At 40.6% G+C, this 18,416-nt stretch overlaps 2 protein-coding genes across 5 annotated transcripts in view; one reads left to right on the top strand and one right to left on the bottom strand.

The window, feature by feature from the left end:
- frmd3 (FERM domain containing 3) overlaps nucleotides 1-7,170 on the bottom strand; it is a 71,204-nt gene extending 64,034 nt beyond the window's left edge. The window contains exon 1 of the mRNA XM_036143827.1: nucleotides 6,746-7,170. Coding sequence (XP_035999720.1) covers nucleotides 6,746-6,850 — 105 coding nt within the window. The 5' untranslated portion in view covers nucleotides 6,851-7,170. The remainder of the gene's footprint in view (nucleotides 1-6,745) is intronic.
- Nucleotides 7,171-7,607: 437 nt separating this feature from the next.
- LOC105921507 (IDNK gluconokinase) lies at nucleotides 7,608-14,791 on the top strand. 4 transcript variants are annotated; one of them, XM_021313338.2, is made up of 6 exons: nucleotides 7,608-7,756; nucleotides 8,707-8,774; nucleotides 10,993-11,023; nucleotides 11,143-11,229; nucleotides 13,484-13,527; nucleotides 14,350-14,791. In XM_021313338.2, the coding sequence occupies exons 2-6, from the start codon at nucleotides 8,737-8,739 to the stop codon at nucleotides 14,699-14,701; spliced, it is 552 nt and encodes a 183-aa protein (XP_021169013.2). In that variant the 5' UTR covers nucleotides 7,608-7,756; nucleotides 8,707-8,736; the 3' UTR covers nucleotides 14,702-14,791. The 4 variants fall into 4 exon arrangements, with proteins under 4 accessions (XP_021169013.2, XP_012712747.2, XP_035999718.1 ...); XM_012857293.3 differs by having other exon boundaries at nucleotides 7,608-7,839; XM_036143825.1 differs by lacking the exon at nucleotides 7,608-7,756 and adding an exon at nucleotides 7,979-8,050.
- Nucleotides 14,792-18,416: the final 3,625 nt, after the last annotated feature.

Raw genomic sequence — 18,416 nt, 5'->3', positions numbered from 1 at the left:
AAGGTTAAATTTATATTTAATGTCTGGTTAATGTGGCAGTGGAAAGTAAAGTCTATATTTGAATGATATGAATATTGTTAAGCCAAACGATATTCATACTCTTGAATGATTTAGGAATAAATGTTACAACACGTTTCATCGGACTGGAAGCAATATTAACATTTTAAAGCCAAATGTTTAAAATAAGGGTTTAACTACTACATAGATCTTCTTTTATTTATTTATTTGTATTTCCTTGATTATTTTCTTAAATTTGCTGCAGAATTATAAAATATTATTAATAACCTAGGGCTAAAAATATTTCAAAACGTTTTTAGGTTTCATAAAAGGACCAAAGAAACATGTGGTTATAAGAAAGAACTATAATGGGAAGCCGTTAAAGTTTGGAAAACCATATGATATTATAGATTTTCCCATTTGTGATGATTGAGGTTTAACTGTAAAACCTTTTATATTTGATAAAATGACTTTTAAAATGTATCCAAAAAATCTCTACAATGATTGAATCATTAATTCGTTAAAAGACCATGTCACGATATGCAAGAGCGGATCTTAGAGCCTGAAAAGGAACCCTTTTCTGTAAACAGTCCCTCTGACCTTCCTCCCTGACCTGCTCTCAGGTTTGACTCTCGTATTTTGTCTCCTGTTTAATTTTCACGCTGTGGTTTCTTATCCTTTGATTATCAGTTTGGTCGTTTTTAAGCTATTTTGCTATATTCCTATGTTTATTCTTCTCCTTTTCCCCCCCGTCTTCAGTTTTAAACAGAAACAGCGAGCTGCCGCGGCCTCATTTTGAATCCGTTTGATGTTTTAATCTACTTAATCTTTTTTTCCACAGCTACGCCGTCACATTCCCTCCACCATTCCTCTCCTTCATGGTGTCGATTTTCGGCGTCCCTCTCTCCCAGCTCGTATTTTTTTTACGACAAGCAGTGTTACACATCCCACATTTTCTCTTATCAGCCATCTAAAGTCCTTGGCCCCCTTCTGTTGACGAGACCCTCCCTTAATTATACGCTGCGGTCTGATCTCCCCCTGCTTCCTGTTGGTTTGCAAGCAGCAGTCACAGAAAGGATTATTTCTCTTTAGTCATCTTGGGCTCAGCATCAAAGAGATGCCGGCAAGTGGGATAAGAATAGACTCCGGCTGCTATTTATAAGTTGCTTCAAATAATGCCTACGAGCTGAAACAACAGCAGAGTTTGGGGTTTGTTCATAACGCACACACAGACGCACATCTCCAGGACCAAACCGCAGACAGAGACGGCGCGACGTGATTCCATCATCTTTTTGATGCTTTAAATCACAGGTGTCAAACTCAAGGCCCGCGGGCCGAATCCGGCCCGTCAAGGTAAATTATCCGGCCCTCAAGAGCCAAAAAAAAAGGCACTTCGTGTCATAAAATAGAGGCATATATCCTTTTAAAGTGTATAAAGTGGCTAAAACTGTGCCTCCTGTAAGTGTAACTCACCCCAATATCAACTTTTTTTGCAGATAAACTGTATAAACTAGGCTTAAGGTTGCTACTTTTAAATTACTGTGCGTTTTTTTTATTCTTCTATGTGAACTGGAATGAAATTATTAAATGAAAAGTATCGTCTATACACGTGCAACCGGCCCTTTTAATGACTTCATGACGCCAAAGTGGCCCTATATAGAAATGAGATTGACACCCCTGCTTTAAATGGACCGTGTTCATAATTTATTGATGAGTCATCTTAGATTATAATTTTGAAGTTGACATACCCAAATGCAACAATTTTTTTGCATGATGGATCAACCTCTGTAACGGCAGGACTTTTCGCTTGTCCTCAAAGAGCACCCCCCCCCCCCACCACGAACACGTAAACACACTTTTTATCGCTGACAGCTGTCCGATGCTGGCCCCACGGAGAACAGCGATCTCCCTTAATTAAACATGATGCGTCACAGAGAAGCAGAAGAGAACGAGGCAGCAAAAGGATAAAGATAAATCGAGCAAGAAAAGGTGGTCGGATGGGGACGAAGCCAAAAGCGGAGCAGAGGGGAAGTAGTGTGTGTGTGTGCAGGGAGGGGACGCGGCTGGAAGAGGAGGTGAAAGCAGAGGAGGTCAGAGTGTATTGATCCTGACGTGTCTCTCCTGCAGCTGGGTCTGACCGAACATTACCGCTAAACATCGGGCCAGCAGGCCTGACACGCTCAGCCCTGTAGGCCACAACACAAACATGAGGGACGCACATTGCCTGCCTTACTATCAGGCTGTCCCGATGCCACTACGGAACAGATGTGAAAACCTACATTTGGAGCCAGATGTTTACATAAACTGTGACCTTTTATTCATTACTGTCTAGAAAAGGAAACCAGCAGAAAGAGAAACAGAAGAGGAAGCGGTAAACGGGCTGGGATCAAACCCAGGACAGCTACGGTGAAGACTACATAACCGCAGCATACAGAGTTTCTGTTCTCCTACCCAGCCATGTGGCACCGCACTTCAAACGTCTCTGATCTCGGGGAAAATATGTCCACTTAACAAAGGCCAGAAATCGTATTTGATCTTTTCCCTCCAATATAGACGTATTTGCTGGCAAAATATATTGTCACTGATTTGGTTAAAGTGTCCTAAATGACATTGACTAGATTACACTCTGCGCCGGTCCGTCACTGAAGCTGCAGCTCGCTCTTAAACTCAGCTTTACCTGAAACTGTATATAGAATTTTCAATTTCAGACCCTCAGCTAGATAAAATTACCTTTATATTTTGCTCTCTTTTTTTCCCATTTGAGGCAATAACAAACATGGGTGCAATTAAACATCAGTCTATTACAATAATTGTTACATTCAAAGTAATTATAAAAACCACATAGCTACCTACATGCCTGTCTACCTACCTACCTAACTCTTAATTTCCAGTTACATAGTTCTTTCTAGCCATTTTCTCTATTATACTATCTTAGGTGTAAGTTTAGAAGTATAACACGTTGTTATACATTTTGGATATTTTATTTAAGATCTTTTAATTACAATATACGACGCATAAACACCGACCATGAAGAGCACCTTCTTCTGCACACACTGACTATGCAAAACGATTTTGACAAATGTTTTTTGAGAAATCTTGGGAGTTCTTTCTTTTGTTTTAATAGATTTTTTTTTTTAATCAGACAAATGCTTTTAAAGCAATCTGTTGAATAATACAATCCAGGGTTTGAATAGTCTTGCAGTTCTCACACTATGATGGTGGTCCCGATGACCAATACGAAACTAAAAGCAAAACACATTTTGATTTTGCTCTGTAGAAATGGAGAAACTATGTTTTACAGAACCTGTGTCCAGTGTAGAAATATACGTTTCAGTTTTTTTTTTCAAACTTATGACCAAATGCAGCCCAAAATCCTTACTGCTTTTCCTAACTTTTTTTTTTTAACCGCCCCCAGTCAGAACGTCACCCAGGGCAGTGAGCCATACTGCCCACTAGCAGCGCTAAAAAAAAAAAAACACGTGCCGCAAGAGGATCTTGGTTATGTGTCTGTCAGGAACTGATGCCTCGGAGGAAAGTTTAAGCGAATGAGGGCAAGTCAGACTCACTTAATGAACAACGTTCAGAAAGTTAAATCTTGTCGCACACCCGATTCCTCAGATTTCATGTTTAATTTGGTGCTGCCGCTGATATTTTATCCTGACCTACATACCCAGCACAGCAGAACATACATAATAAGACAGCCACATGATGACATTGTAGAGAGAAAGCAAAGTAATCCAAGAGCTGATAGTCTCTGCACAATGGAAAGGGGAGAAGCGCCGTTGAGCAGCAGAAGGGTACCATGACGAGAGCAGGATGTCATGAAATATGTAGGCTTAGCACCGGAACACAAAGCCATTAAAGAAAGCCCAGGAAGACGCAGTCAGCTAGAAACATAAATGTCCATTTCTTGATAATTCAGACAAATGCACGCACTCGGTTAAAAGCCCCAATACCCATTTCAGAGAGGTGCACTCCCGCATTTCAGCATCTCCCTGCAAAAATCCACAACTTTAATGTGTTTCCGATGTGTGCGTCCACCTGGATATGTTTTTGAGCATTCAAACAGACAAGCACGCGAGTGTTATATCCATGTGAGCACCAAAGCACAAGGGAAGCGCACAGGCATCCTCTGTATCGCTCCCTTTTTCTCTCTGTGCATACAGTGCTGTTCGGTAAATCATTGATTGGGTACATGCAGAGTATCAGCAAGATGGTTAGTTTGACACAGAGCGAGGCTGTTTAGTCTTTCGGAGTTAAACAACAAGGCTGAGGCGGGCAACTGCTTCTGAGGGAAAGCGCTGCACTCACAAATGGTGTCATTTAAAAAAGAGAGTGATGCAACTGCATTGAAAATCTGATGTAATTCTAAAGGTGCGACATAGGGGAATTAGTGGGTACAGTATATGTAGAAGATGCACTTTCATGGACTTTTTTGTGTTTCATAAAACTTTAGATAAAGACAAAGGATGTGCATTAAAGGGCTAAATCTTGCAAATCCTTTATTTTTTTGTTGTATTTAAAACTGCTGCCTTAATGAAACTGTCAGCACACTTCTCTCCTTTATTTGTAATGGTCATTACAATTTCTTTTTATCTTTTCAAAAGCTAAATCAGCAGATCAGACAAAAAAAGTAGAAATAAAATGAGTATTGGCTAAGAAAAGCTACTCCGACAAGATGAATTTGTCCTCTTTGTTTTTGAGTCACTTTTCAGATCAAGTTTGTCTTCTAATAATGGCATAGTATATATAACATATACTTGACTACAACTTGCCACGACTCTGCACAAACATCCTTTAGCAAGCTGTGCCTCCACCACGTGCTTTCTTTAGCCAGGCTATTTGACAGCTGTTCTAGGCAGAACTGGCAGAGTTCCTTTAAGATTGCTGGTGTTCTGGATTTCACGTGTCCTCTTCAATATTTTAATGGGTCTGAGGTTGGGGCCATTGCAGAGATTCTATGTTAGTCTCCTTTATCTGTGCAAAAAACAAGCTTCGATGTGTTTTTGGATAGTTCCACTGCTGAAACATCCAATTGTGTCACATTTAAACCATCATGCTGTTGATTCGTAGTAAGGTCGAATAATTTGGAGGCAGTCCTTCGTCTTCATTATTACATCAACTGTGTGCAATGCACAACTATCACTGGCAGTAAATAAGAGCACGAGCATGATGCTGCCACCTCCATGTTTGATAGCTGGTACGGTGTTCTTGGGTATGAACGCCTCATGTTGACTCCTCCTTCTCTGACCACCGGATTTTTCTACAAAAAGCATTTGCCTTTTCCAGTTTCTGTTGAGTTTGAAAGTGTCTGTTTTTGGTCCTGGTTCTTCTTCCTCAACCAGCACCCTTTCAGGCACCTTGGCTGTTCCTGAGCAATCCCGAGCCAGATGTTAAAAAGTTAGATGAAGATGTTCCGACAAAATACATCAACACTAGTTTCTGAGTGGACACTCAAGACTAGCATTGAGTTTCTGGAATAGCTCCGACTTCAAGCGGTTTGCCAGAAAAACAATCAATTGTCCTACCATTTCTGGTAGATTTGACAAACGTCCAACCAGGATCAGGCCAGTAGTGTGTCGATAACCATAAACAGTGTGTGACTTCTCTGTATCTTGCTCAGGGACATCATTTAAGCAAATATTAGCGCGGGGTTTACGTATGCATTTGAGTCTGTATATTTAAATCATTCTGGGATGAGAAGAAATCCAGGAAAAATTAAAACTTTTGAGCCCAGGTGTGGTTTTCTTTAAGAAGTCCATGTTAAATGTTGTGTATTTACCCCACCTTGGAATAAAACTTGTCAAGTAAAATCATTAAAAGCCCCAAAATATACTATGAGATTTATAGTGATGACCAGCGTATGTAAACTTCGCAACCAGCCAGAAACCAGACTTAACGATCAGAAAACCACAGATCTCTCTCAGCCGGCGTTGAGAGCTGCAGTTTCTGGGACGCATTGAAACTGGACACGATCGCTGATGACCACACCTTAATCCGCCTGCTTTCATACTGAGGATTACATTTTCAGCAACAGCCAAAATAAACTTTGACAGCTAAATCTGTACAAGTATAACGTTCTAGCAGGCGTAGAATAGAGCCAAATTAGATATGTCTCTGAGACTCCACGAGCAGATGCATTAAAAATGGAAATAAAGCCTGCTGAGATCCATGTTTCTTAAGGAAAAGGGGAAAAATAAATAGAATAAAATGAAATTCAATAGTTTATTATTTAAAGGAAAGTTAAATATGACCTTTCTTCTTGTTAGCTTTGTAATCACTTTCTTAGTTTTATTAGTAAAACTTTTCACGACCAAAGGGGCCTAAAGCTGCAGTGAAATCCCAAAAGTAAACAAAAGCCTCCACTCATCCAACTTTATATGAGCGCTTGTTCGCAATCTTTACTAACATGCCCACCACACCCATGGAGCTCCACCATGTCCTCTTTCACGATGAAGCAAAGTTCACCCTAACTTCTCCCCATGTTTCTCACAATTAGACCGCTCATCACACATGCATGCCTTTCCTCGCTGTGTAGAGCAAAGCAAAGCGGTCCGCAGTAAATTACAGCATGGAAACTGGAGGAACGACGCGCGCAAATGCTGTTTCTCCATCATGACATGGTGAGGAGGGATAATAATCACCGCGAGGGTATACGCTGTTACGGACTCGGCAACCTCTCTTGTCTGCGTGTAAAACAAAAATAAAATAAATAGCTGCATCCACGAGGTTTTTCCTTCCGCTGTACCTGAATGGTGCAGGAGATCTCGGAGTCGTCCAGTAATCGGATCGTGCAGAGGACCTCCTGGTCCAAGGAGCGTATGCTGGGGCTGCGAAACCGGAGCATTTTCATCCTTGTTTCGGTGTCGGTTTCAGCTCCTCATCATATCAGTGGCTCCCGAGTGCGAAACAGACGCAAATAAAACGCGTGAATACAAAAATAAAAAATAAAAACACATCGAAGGGTGGGGGGTCACGCTTACGCAAGGCATAACATGTGTCCGTCGGGTCTCGTCACCCCTTGAGCCGCCCTTGGAGGCGGATGGATGGATGGATGGATGAATAAAAGAATGGATGGATGCGACAGTGTGGGAGGGAGGAGGACTTGCATCCGTCTCCTCTCGGTGTGGCCCGCTTATTGATCTTCAGGAGGGATGGTGGCTTTTCTCTCGCTCTCTCTCTCCCTCTCTCTCTCCCGCTCTGTCTGTCTGGTTCAACCCCGCTTCCACGGTGTTAATCAAATGTCAGCTTTTTTAGTTTGTTTATGCCGAAGTTGGATGGGGATGTGCTCTGTAGCAAAATCTAAACTGAATTTTCATTTCCGAATAATATTCCAATAACATATCTCTGTGTATACCACTTATATTTTTAGATCTATAATTATGTTTCAGGAAGGGTGTTTTACAGGCGGTCCCGTCTGTCAACTCGTCCATTGATTTAAATGTCTTCGTTTTGATCTCGTTTCAAGCCTTTCTGGTTCAAACTCATTAAATCGCCTGCAATAATGACGTCAAAGGCAGTTTGGACGTGCCCATGTGTTTTTTGGTGTAGCGCGAGCCGGGGCACGCTGTCGCTTTAAATCGAGAGCGCAAGCAACGTGCGTCATCACGTGTCAAAACAACTCGCGGCCATGGCGCAGGCGCTCACGGCGCGGCAGGAAGATGCGTCCATGGGGGTTTTATCGCCTCTGCTGAGCGCCGCTGCCCGCCCGGAGGCGTCGTGCCTTCTCTGAGGGTTTTACGTCTATTAACTAAATAAAGTGGGTTGTTAGTAAGCGGAGTTTTCCTGTTTACAGTCATACTCCTGCTGTAACAGCGGCTACGGAAACCCTGTAGGCCCACGGTGAGTCAACAGTCGGTGTGCAGTTTGAACCCTTGGTAAAGATGCATAATAAGCACGACCTTACGCTGGAATGGTGAGAAACCACCATGTTAAAAAAACTATAGGTTTGACCAACATAGCAGGTGTTGACACTCCTTGTCAACACTTCTACTCCATTTTGCCAACAGGACAGCGCTTATTCTTGTAACTACACAAGGTTGGACATAAAGAGGTTTGCACGTTAAGAATCTGCTTATTATGCTTAGTATGCTCCGTCCTCTTCAGCTCACCCCACAGATTTTCTTTAGGATTTAGGTCCAAGGAATGGTTGAAATGGTGGACCATTTCTGTGCTGCTTTGATCATGTTTTGGATTATTTACCTAACAAAATGCATTTTCAGTTTTTTGACAGTGTGGCCATCTATGTTTTCTATTGAAAACATTAAGATCAATCAATCAATTAATCAATACGATCTATGTTTTACATTGAAAACATAGATGCATTGTACGCTAACAAAGTTTGCAGGGCCTTTAAACTGAAACAGGCCCACACCATCAGAAATCCTCCACCATGCTTAACAGTGGGAATGAGGTACTTTTCCACGTATTCAAGCTAAACCCTCCCGCAGTGTTTCCTAAAATCTCTTAACTTTCCCGCCCTGAATCTTTAACACCCAGAGACGTCTGATATTACGTAAACTGAGTTTTAAAAAATTGCAAAACATAATTACACAACATCTTTCAACCAAGAAATGCCAATGGATAAGACTTATCCATACTAAGATACAAACAAGCAGGTTTCTTGTGTTGCGTTATCAATGTAGCTACTTAACGAATCTTAATTATATAACATTTGATTTTTTTTTTTTCCTGTATAATTTATTTCAGCGTTGAGGCTACTGCACGTTCCCAGACACGATGATCTACATCATAATGGGAGTCTCGGGCTGTGGAAAGTATGTATGTCTGTTTATAAGGTTTACTAACTGGACTGAATTAAACGGGGCTTCACAAACTATCGTTGCTTAAAAATAATCATGCATGGATGTTTTTGAAATATTATCATGACCAATGAAGGAAACAAGGACTTTTTTTTTTTTATTAAATACTTCTATTTTAATTTTCCAATCTTTAGGTGATAGTTCTTCCACAGACTGGTCTTTTAAAGTCCACAGGGAATGGCCACTCAGCACATTTTATCAGGATAATATGTAACAGCACAGTCGTCTAAAGTTGCAAATCCTGCACATCGTAATGTCTTTGATCCAGTGTTGTTAGCTTTGAAACCTAACCTTTGACTGCTCCAATCATTTTTTGGCCAAGCGTGCCTGTCTTTGTCTTGTCTGAGCACTTCGGAGCACTGGCTTCTTTCTCTTCGTCCTCTCAGTCCGTCTCAGTCGATGGGAAACCCACCTTGTTGTGGACGCTGACGCTGGTGCTGCAGCATTCTGAGGGCGGCTTCTTTGCCTGGAAAGAGCCCGGCCATTGTTTGAGACCTCGGCTGTTGCGCATCGCTGTAAAACCCGGCCCCTCTGAAAGACAGAATGCAAAAGGTTTTGAATAAATGGTAAAATGTTTCATCTCTAGAGGATATTTAATGAGACGGGGGACACAACACTCCTGTGTGGGCTTTGCGTGGATGACGTCTGTGTAGCGGTTAGTGCTGAGTCAGTGCAAGGAAGAGTGTGAAGAGATAATGATGGACAGTGGAACAAGCTGTGCTGAATCACAATGACCTGAACAACTAAGTCTGGGTCGTCTCGGTTTAGATTTGGGTGCAAAGTTTTTATTAATTGTAACGTTGTGGGTTTTTTTTTTCACTGTAATTTCCCAGCAAGCTTTGTTACTGTTTTGCCTTCATCATCTGCGGCAGAGAGCAGTGCAGGTTACACCACAAGGTTACTTCTTTGCATGGACGAAACTCGGTTCTGGATCCAGTGTGAAAAACCACTGAGATGTCCAGATTTTGCCACAGAAGCAGGAAGGAGCCTCACAGGCTCTGAGTCACCTCTACGGGCAGACAGTCCCCCGGGTGGAGAGCCCGGGGCTGACGGACCTCAGGGCGGGAAGCCGGGCTGGTTCCAAGACAGTAAAACACCGTCTGAGCCAACTGGACACACTTTTGTGATTAAGACTTTGGGCATCAGGACATGCCGGACCTCAGAGGCCATCCTCCTCTGAAATCTTCCAAAATGGAAGCGAGAATAAGTTGTATCTGGTTAAGTTTAAACCTCAATCAGCTGATGGTGAGCTGAGTGTTTGCACCCTATGTCTATATATATATATATATATATTTTTGTATTCTTTTGATTCATTGTATATATGAAGATTTACTGAATATAACTGAATGCACCTTTCCTACTCTGCACCTTCTTGTATGAACCGATGTGGCAAGTGAATTTCTCCATTGTGAGATCAATAAAGCCCATCTTATCTTATCTCATATATATATATATATATATATATATATATATATATATATATATATATATATATATATATATATATATATATATATATATATATATGCTATCACCACCTGAACATATGTCAGTACACATGTATGTATGTATGTACAAATGTATGCACGTATGTATATGCACATATATACGCGTAGGTACGTATGTATGTAAGCGTATAGGTATATGTATATATATAAGTATGTATATATGTCTATATATATATATATATATATATATATATATATATTAAATTACAATTGTCATTCCTTTGTATAAAGAAATGTGTTCCTTAGGATATAGTCTATATAGACTTTAGACTTTTGAGGCTGTTATTAAAAGATTTTATTAATAAAGCTGATAATAACGCTTGATGTATAAAAATGATTAAGAAGCTTATCACTCGCTACACTTCATGATCTACCCTTATGAGGCAGTCTCATTCACTTCATATCATGCCACCCTGAAACCAGGGTGACTCAGGAGTCTTGTTAGATAACCAGAATAATTTGACATTCTTGTCGTGATCGGCGTATGTAAACCTCTGTAGGTGAGATTCAAGTGAGGTTTCTTAGAAAAGAAATGTCTTCTTGGTTTTATAATAATGTTGTGCTGTCTGATTTCCAGACTGTCTGTCTGCACACCCTATGAAAGTATTGTGAACATAACTTTGCTCATTTTTGGCTGTGTTTCTTGATTGTTTTGTGGAAAACAGAAGCAGTTTCGGGACGTTCCTTTCTGGAAAGGTAAATGGATCCAAGCAGGATGATTCGTTACCTAAACACATTATTGTCTCATCATCATGACATTATTTTCTTCTGGAAGTGCCTCTGACTCTAACCTTCTCAGGTATGGTTCTCCGCAGCTTGGCTGGCCCTTCTACGAAGGAGATGACTTCCACCCACAGGAAAACATTGAGAAGATGGCTCGTGGAGAGCCACTCACAGACCAGGTCAGCTCTGGAGTGGGCACACGTAGGTTTATAGACATGTTTTACATCATCTGGCGGCTACAGGAACTAGGATCTTGATAACGTCAGGGAGCTCTGCTGGTCTGGACTCTATGGTTAAAACAATATTTTAGGCCTCGTTTTGTGGTTAGGTCTAAAGAACAGAACAAAAACTGATGCATCATGCTGGTAATGTTTCCTCATAGACAATTAAGTGCTAAAATGTGTTTCCGTAACGTTATCTGTCATCTTACCTATTGTCTAAAACTAACTTTCTTCCTTTCTTCCTTGCTACCTTCCTTTATGCCTTCCTTGATTGCTGCCTTGCCTTCTTTTCTTATTTCCTTGTTGCCTTACTTTATTCATTCCTTCCTTGTGCCCTTCTTCCTTCATTTCTTGTGTCCTTCCTTCGTTCCTTGTGCCCTTCTTCCCTCATTTCTAATCCTTCTTTCTTTCTTTCCTTCCTTCCTTCCTTGATTCATTCCTTGTGCCCTTCTTCCCCCATTTCCTGTCCTTCCTTCATTCTTTGTGCCCTTCTTCCCTAATTTCTTGTCCTTCCTTCCTTCCTTCCTTCCTTCCTTCCTTCCTTCCTTCCTTCCTTCCTTCCTTCCTTGTGCCCTTCTTCCCTCATTTCCTGTCCTTCTTTCCTTCCTTGTGCCCTTCTTCGCCCATTTCCTGTCCTTCCTTCATTCTTTGTGCCCTTCTTCCCTAATTTCTTGTCCTTCCTTCTTTCCTTCCTTCCTTCCTTCCTTCCTTCCTTCCTTCCTTCCTTCCTTCCTTCCTTGTGCCCTTCTTCCCTCATTTCCTCATTTCTTGTTCTTCCTTCCTTCATTCCTTGTGCCCTTCTTCCCTCATTTCTTGTTCTTCCTTCCTTCCTTCCTTCCTTCCTTCCTTCCTTCCTTGCTTCCTTCATTCATTCATTCATTCATTCATTCCTTGGGCACTTCATCCCCATTTATTGTCCTTCCTTCCTTCCTTCCTTCATTCGTTGTGCCCTTCTTCCCTTCCTTCCTTGTGCCCTTCTTCCCTCATTTATTGTCCTTCCTTTCTTCTTTGTGCCATTCTTCCCTCATTTCTTGTCCTTCCTTTCTTCTTTGTGCCCTTCTTCCCTCATTTCTTGTCCTTCCTTCCTTCCTTCCTTCCTTCCTTCCTTCCTTCCTTCCTTCCTTCCTTCCTTCCTTCCTTCCTTCCTTCCTTCCTTCCTTCCTTCCTTCCTTCCTTCCTTCCTACCACACAACAATAACCTGGCTGCCAATCAGAGCTGAGTAAGGAACCAGCAGCAGTGACAGTGTAGCAGCCCTTGGCACCAGTCTGCTGCTAGCTGCGTGTGGTGGCAGATGATAACCTCCCACGCAGAGGTTTGTTCGGTGCGCTGAGGAGGAATACCTCTGTCCAACACACACTGCCATGTTTCAGTGACAGTCAACAGTTGGCAGATTGAGATTAAATGATGGAGCGAAGCAGAAATGTAAATAAAGGATTACTGTCTGGCTTTTGCGAAAACATGCCTGTCATTGCGGTGTTAGCTGGCAGAAGGAGGCTGGCATAAACAAGATGAGTCAAAGCCTGCGTCTAAAAGTAGGAGATTCCGTCTTTGAACACATTCGTCTTAGATCTTTCTGTCTCTGCGGGATTTCTGTTTGGCTTTATTAACATTAACTAAACAGTTTTTGGTGTTTAGTGCATTAAAGAGTGAATATTGGTAAAGCAAGCCATTAGTTTAAATATTAGTATAGTGAGTTGTCTGCTGTATTAAAATTACAGCCACCGTTAGATTGTTTGTTAATTCTCAAAAGAAAGATTACTTTTATTTTAAAGGAATGGTCAGGTGTCCAAATGGTTGTGCCACCATTTTACCAACAAATGTGTAAATATTCATATGTAAATGTAAATATATGGTCGGTTTTAAAATATTTAGTGCGAGATAATGCAACTCCAATAAAAGATGTTTTTAGGTTTTTTACGTGTCTTCACAAGGGATACTAATACATATGTCTGCCACTGTAAAAACCTTTAAATCAAGTTCTCACACTTTTATTTAATATCTAATCCAATGAAATCTAAAATCTAATAAATTTCCTTCTAAAACATGGTTTAGTATTTTCATGGTTGGCTTCAGATTACTCAAGCATTGGGCTCTGGAAGTTGATCTGAATCCTCATATCCTGCCTTTCTTCTTCACTAAAGGAAAACTAGAGTAACTGAACATCGTGTTTGCACTAAAAACAGCTTCAATTGTTGTTTCTTGTCTTTTCAGGACAGATTACCTTGGCTTCTCAGACTACATGAAGTCATTGAGCGGTAAATGCAAAAATATCCTTTTTATCCTGTCGATTCACACTTCATCTAACACTAACTTAATTTAGATCCTATCCAACTGCCTTCCTAACATTTAAACCAACGACTAAAGTGTGCAGCAACCGAATGCTGCAATGTGTGAGTGAAACGCGCTTTCATACACGCTTAGATATTCTTTACTGATGGAAGCAAGACAGATTCAGTCTTACAAATCTCCAAAGCGCAGAAGCGGGTGTGACATTGTTCAAAAATGTGTAAATATCAAGAGAAGGTTAGAAAATTAAGATGAAAAGGGAACATTGCAAAAATTGATCTTAAAATAAGTAAAATGTTCTTAAAGTTAGTGTATTTGTCCTTGATTTGAGCAGGTAAATAAGATTATTTGCCAATGGAATGAGTATTTTGACCCCTAAAATAAGATAATTAGACATCCTGCACTTGAAATAAGATGATGGAGATGAGTTGTTCCTATTTTAAGTGCATAAATCTTATTCCATTGGCAAATCATCTTATTTACCTGCTCAAATCAAGGACAAATACACTAATTTTAAGAACATTTTACTTATTTTAAGTTCCGTTTTAAGGTCTGCGACGAGAAGAAAGGAAGACGTTAAAACATCTATGGTAACATCATGGACCGCTCATCGGTCCTTATTTTGTTATTTCATGCTTGTCATTGTGCTGCTCCTCCTTCTCCAACCCTATTCTTCTCTTTTTAACCAAAACTAAGTTTAACATCCTCGTTTATAACAGGGAACATTTCATGGGTTCATTTTCTACATTCCTGACAGATAGTGCACATATGCTCGTGTCTTCCCGCCACAGAGAAAGGCGCTCAGGCTCAGACGCCCTTGTGGCTTGTTCCGCTCTCAAGCGCCTCTACAGGCAGATCCTCCTCCATGGCTCCACGGCGGCGGCGGCGTCTCCGACCGTCTGCTCGCACCACCACGCCTCCCCGGAGGTCTTCTTCCTCTACCTGCATGGCGACTACGACCTCATTCACCAGAGGATGGTGGCCCGGCAGGGACATTACATGAAAGCGGATCTGCTGCGCTCCCAGTTTGAAATCTTGGAGCCGCCGTCGGACGACGAGAACGCGCTCACCCTGGACATCAGGAAGAGCCCGTTGGAGATGATGCTGGAGGTGGAGAAGCACATCGACAGCCTGAAGCCGTGAAGCTGGACTCACCGCAGCGGACTGACAACACAGAATGGTTTACAGTTTGGTTTGGGACCATTTATCCATGAATAAAGTAACTTGACTTTTCTCTTAGTGTCTTGAAAATATGATCAATTCCAGATGTCTTAAATTAATGATAAGCATACACTGCAAAAATGTAACTAAATGTAGGTAAAATCCTCTTGAAATCAGTGTATTTTTCTTTGATTTGAGCTGGTAAATCAGACTACTTGCCAATGGAATAAGATTTTTGCCCTTAAAATAACAATTCATCTCCATTATCTTATTTCAAGTGCAGGATGTCTAATTATCTTATTTTAGGGGTAGACATTCTCATTCCATCGGCAAATAGTCTGATTTAGCTGCTCAAATCAAGGAAAAATATACACATTTTAAGAAAATTGCACTTACTTTTAGTTCCCTTTTTGCAGTGTATTATTTGTTACATTAGAATTCATTATTTTGATAATCTTCCTCATTCTCTTAACCTACTTTTTAATTTCTTAATAATAAGTCTAGAATGTATTGCATTTTATAATCAACCCTCTTATTTGTTGGGATCAACAATGTGATAGAAGTTTCCTTGGTGATCAAATACCTGTACACTGAGGACATTCTTATCAGCTTATTAGCCTTTAAAGAGGTTTACCATAAAGCACACAATGAAAATTTTTTTTTTCATTTTAGACAGAAATAAATCATATTCAACAGTTAGTTACAGTCCAGCAGTAAATCGTCACAACCACAACATCATCGTCACAGGATTTGCATCATTTAAGATGTCAGGGTGGTTCCTCCTTGCCTTTTCAGACGGCCACACACCAACGAACAGATGATCTCCAGTCATTAAAGGGCAGCAGGTTAGATTCACCTGTTTTCAGCCAAAACGCACCACAGCTGGAAGGTGTTCACGGCTATCTATGTTACAGCCTCCTTCCACCAAAATGCTTGGCACCGCACAACAAATGAAAAACATCTACTTTGAAATTTTTTGCAAGTGTATTAGAGGTAAAAAAAAGATTTTAAAAATAACATGTATGTGTAGTCAGGCCCTGAATGAATCATACCCCATGGCAGTCTTACGTTTAAATTCATATTTACTTTTTCTCCCACGAGTTTCTTCTGGCTGGAAGTAGGAGTGACGTTTAGGAGTCGCTCAGCCAAAATACTGCCTTAACTCTGATTGAGACTCTTTGGAGGGAGGTAAAGATTAGGGTGATGGCAAGGAGGCCATCTACCTTTAAGCATTTGGAGCTCATCATCAAAGATGAACCGTCAAAATAATAATAATGCAGAAGGTTGCTCAGCATTACTAAGGAGTGCTTGACAAAATACAAATAAAGATTATTCAGCTGAATATATAAAAGAGGTCATTTTCAACATCCCATTTTTCAAGAAATGTAAATAAAAACAGCTAAATGATTCATTTAAACATACTCCTTTCACCATATTTTATTTATCCTTTAAGAGATGCCCGTCTCATTTCCTGCTGGAAACAAACTTCTTGGTTGAATGGAGATAAAATCTACCGGTGGTCCGAATTATCTTGGGTTTAACTGCAGGGGTTTACGGCATCACCCAGTACCTTGTTGAAGCTCCTTTGGCAGCAGGTACAGCCTCCGGCGTCTCTCTCCAAGCTTGGCGCGTCTGTTTTAAGGGATTTCGCTGCCATTTTTCTAAAGCTCAGTCAGGTTTTAAAGAACCTCTCTCCCCTGGAGGAGCTTTATTGTTTTGAGGTTAACTCCTAATCTGTGTCCATCCTGTATTGAAGTAGAGAAATAAAAGTCTAAATACCTTCAGTCCTGTTTAACAACCAGGCGGCATCTTGAACAGGCAAAGTTAAAGCTTTCATCGTTCAGCCTGAAATAATGAATGTTATTCTGTGTTTCTGAGAACGTTATAGCAGAGTTAGAACGTTTGAAACGTCAGCAGGTATCAATCCAGATTTAATGTTTGTATGTTCTGACCTTTTGACGGTATAATCACTGAACTTGTTGGGACCAATAGCCCAGATATCAGGGGTGTCCAAAGTGCGGCCCGGGGTTTTGTGCGGTCCCCTGACTGCAGTTCAAAGATTATTTGGCCAGTTAGCACGGGTGGTCAATGCAAATGGAGGCTTTGTATTTTAAATAGGGGCAGAATTATTACAAGCAAATTAAAACAATTTTTAGAATAAAAAATATGTTATTGTCAAAAGTCTTAATTTATACATTAAATGACATTTGCTCTGATGCAGACCATGGTGCACCAAAATGAACTTTTAACTCATCCTTCTCTTATTAGAATATATATATATATATATATATATATATATTATGCTGACCGAGTGGAGTTGCTTTAATTTTTGGGCAGATCTCTTTGCCCAAGAGGAATTTAGGGGTTATTTACGTTCTTGTTTTTTATAATGTAGTTAAAAGTTCACCCTTTAAGAATTGTTGCCCCAAGTCTCATGGTAGATCATTAGATTCTAGTTCTTTATCAGATATTTTTACATCACTATAGAACTGAACATATTCAAGTTATACCCAAAGTCCATGAATATTTTTTGACATTTAAATAATTTTCAATGTAGTTTCATATATTTTATTGATTCTCAATTAATTAAATCTTCAAATTTGTTACCTTTGACATTATTGTGAGCATGTTAGAAGATTAAATCTCATTTTTGTGTTTGAAAATTCACAAGTCAACATTCTGGCTTTATGTCTTACGGACCTACATGACGTCTCACCAACCGATATTAAAGGTGGATTCTTCACGTTTAAAAACATAACAGGAAATGATTATAGATTTAAAATAAGGACAGAGGTGAAAGGCACGTTTCAGTCCTCTTGCTCTCCTGCGGGTCAGATCGGGCCTGTCGGCATCTCCATAAGACAGACAGAGAGAGAGAGGGAGGGAGCTCGACTCCATACCGAAGAGCTGTTTCTGTGCCGTGACTCATCTTCAAACCTCAACCAGAATATTTTTGGAGCTTCTAATCCAGAAACCCCCCTCAGCTACTCCCATATCTCTCACACTCATGCAGCCGGAGATTAAACCCCCCTCAGCCCGGCAGCCACAGACAAACACAGGCGGGTTGTCAAGTGGAGAACATGCGACGCGTGTTTAACGTGTAGAGAACGTGCCTTGTTTGTTAGGTAGGTTATAGGATCTCAGAGTGGCTGTTCGACATACAGGATACACTTTGGGCATTTATCAACTTCTATTGCTGTACAGAAACTAGTTTGCTTCAAAAGGCCTTTTTGTTCAGCATTGAACCACTTAAAGTGTAAAGTTGATGATGTCTCAGTCAGTCACTGTAGATAAATGTTATAGGATATTAATTAACCTACATCCATACATTGTCTATACCCAGTTAACCCTTTAGGGTCTCATACAGGGCTGGTGCCTATCTCTGGGGTACAGATCACCAATTCATCACAGGGTAACACAGACAGACACTGTGCTGTACAAATCCCAGGCCAACGAAAAGAGGAAAATAAAACTGCCCTCTAGTGTTTAAAGTTGGTTAGTACACAGCTAGACAGAAACGCTTCAGTTTAAGTCTTAGAATCACTAATAAAACCTCCAAGCTCAAATAATTCAGGATTTTTCCACGCCTGAATTCAGTTAAGAAATCACCAACTTACCAAAAACACGCACCAAGCACACCGCCTTGAACTGTTCGTTTCTGGGTGAATATTTTCCTGCATTGTATTAAATAGACACA

The sequence above is a fragment of the Fundulus heteroclitus genome, chromosome 12 (genome assembly GCF_011125445.2).
Source record: "Fundulus heteroclitus isolate FHET01 chromosome 12, MU-UCD_Fhet_4.1, whole genome shotgun sequence".
NCBI lineage: Eukaryota > Metazoa > Chordata > Actinopteri > Cyprinodontiformes > Fundulidae > Fundulus > Fundulus heteroclitus.
The sequence above is the reverse complement of the archived record's forward strand: the minus strand, read 5'-3'. Positions and strand labels throughout refer to the sequence as shown.

Coding starts and splice junctions, on each gene's coding strand:
- LOC105921507 (XM_021313338.2), top strand. CDS start 8,737: ATGATCTACATCATAATGGGAGTCTCGGGCTGTGGAAA. Junction 8,775..10,992: donor GGAGTCTCGGGCTGTGGAAA/GTATGTATGTCT, acceptor TGTGGAAAACAG/AAGCAGTTTCGGGACGTTCC. Junction 13,528..14,349: donor CTACATGAAGTCATTGAGCG/GTAAATGCAAAA, acceptor TTCCCGCCACAG/AGAAAGGCGCTCAGGCTCAG.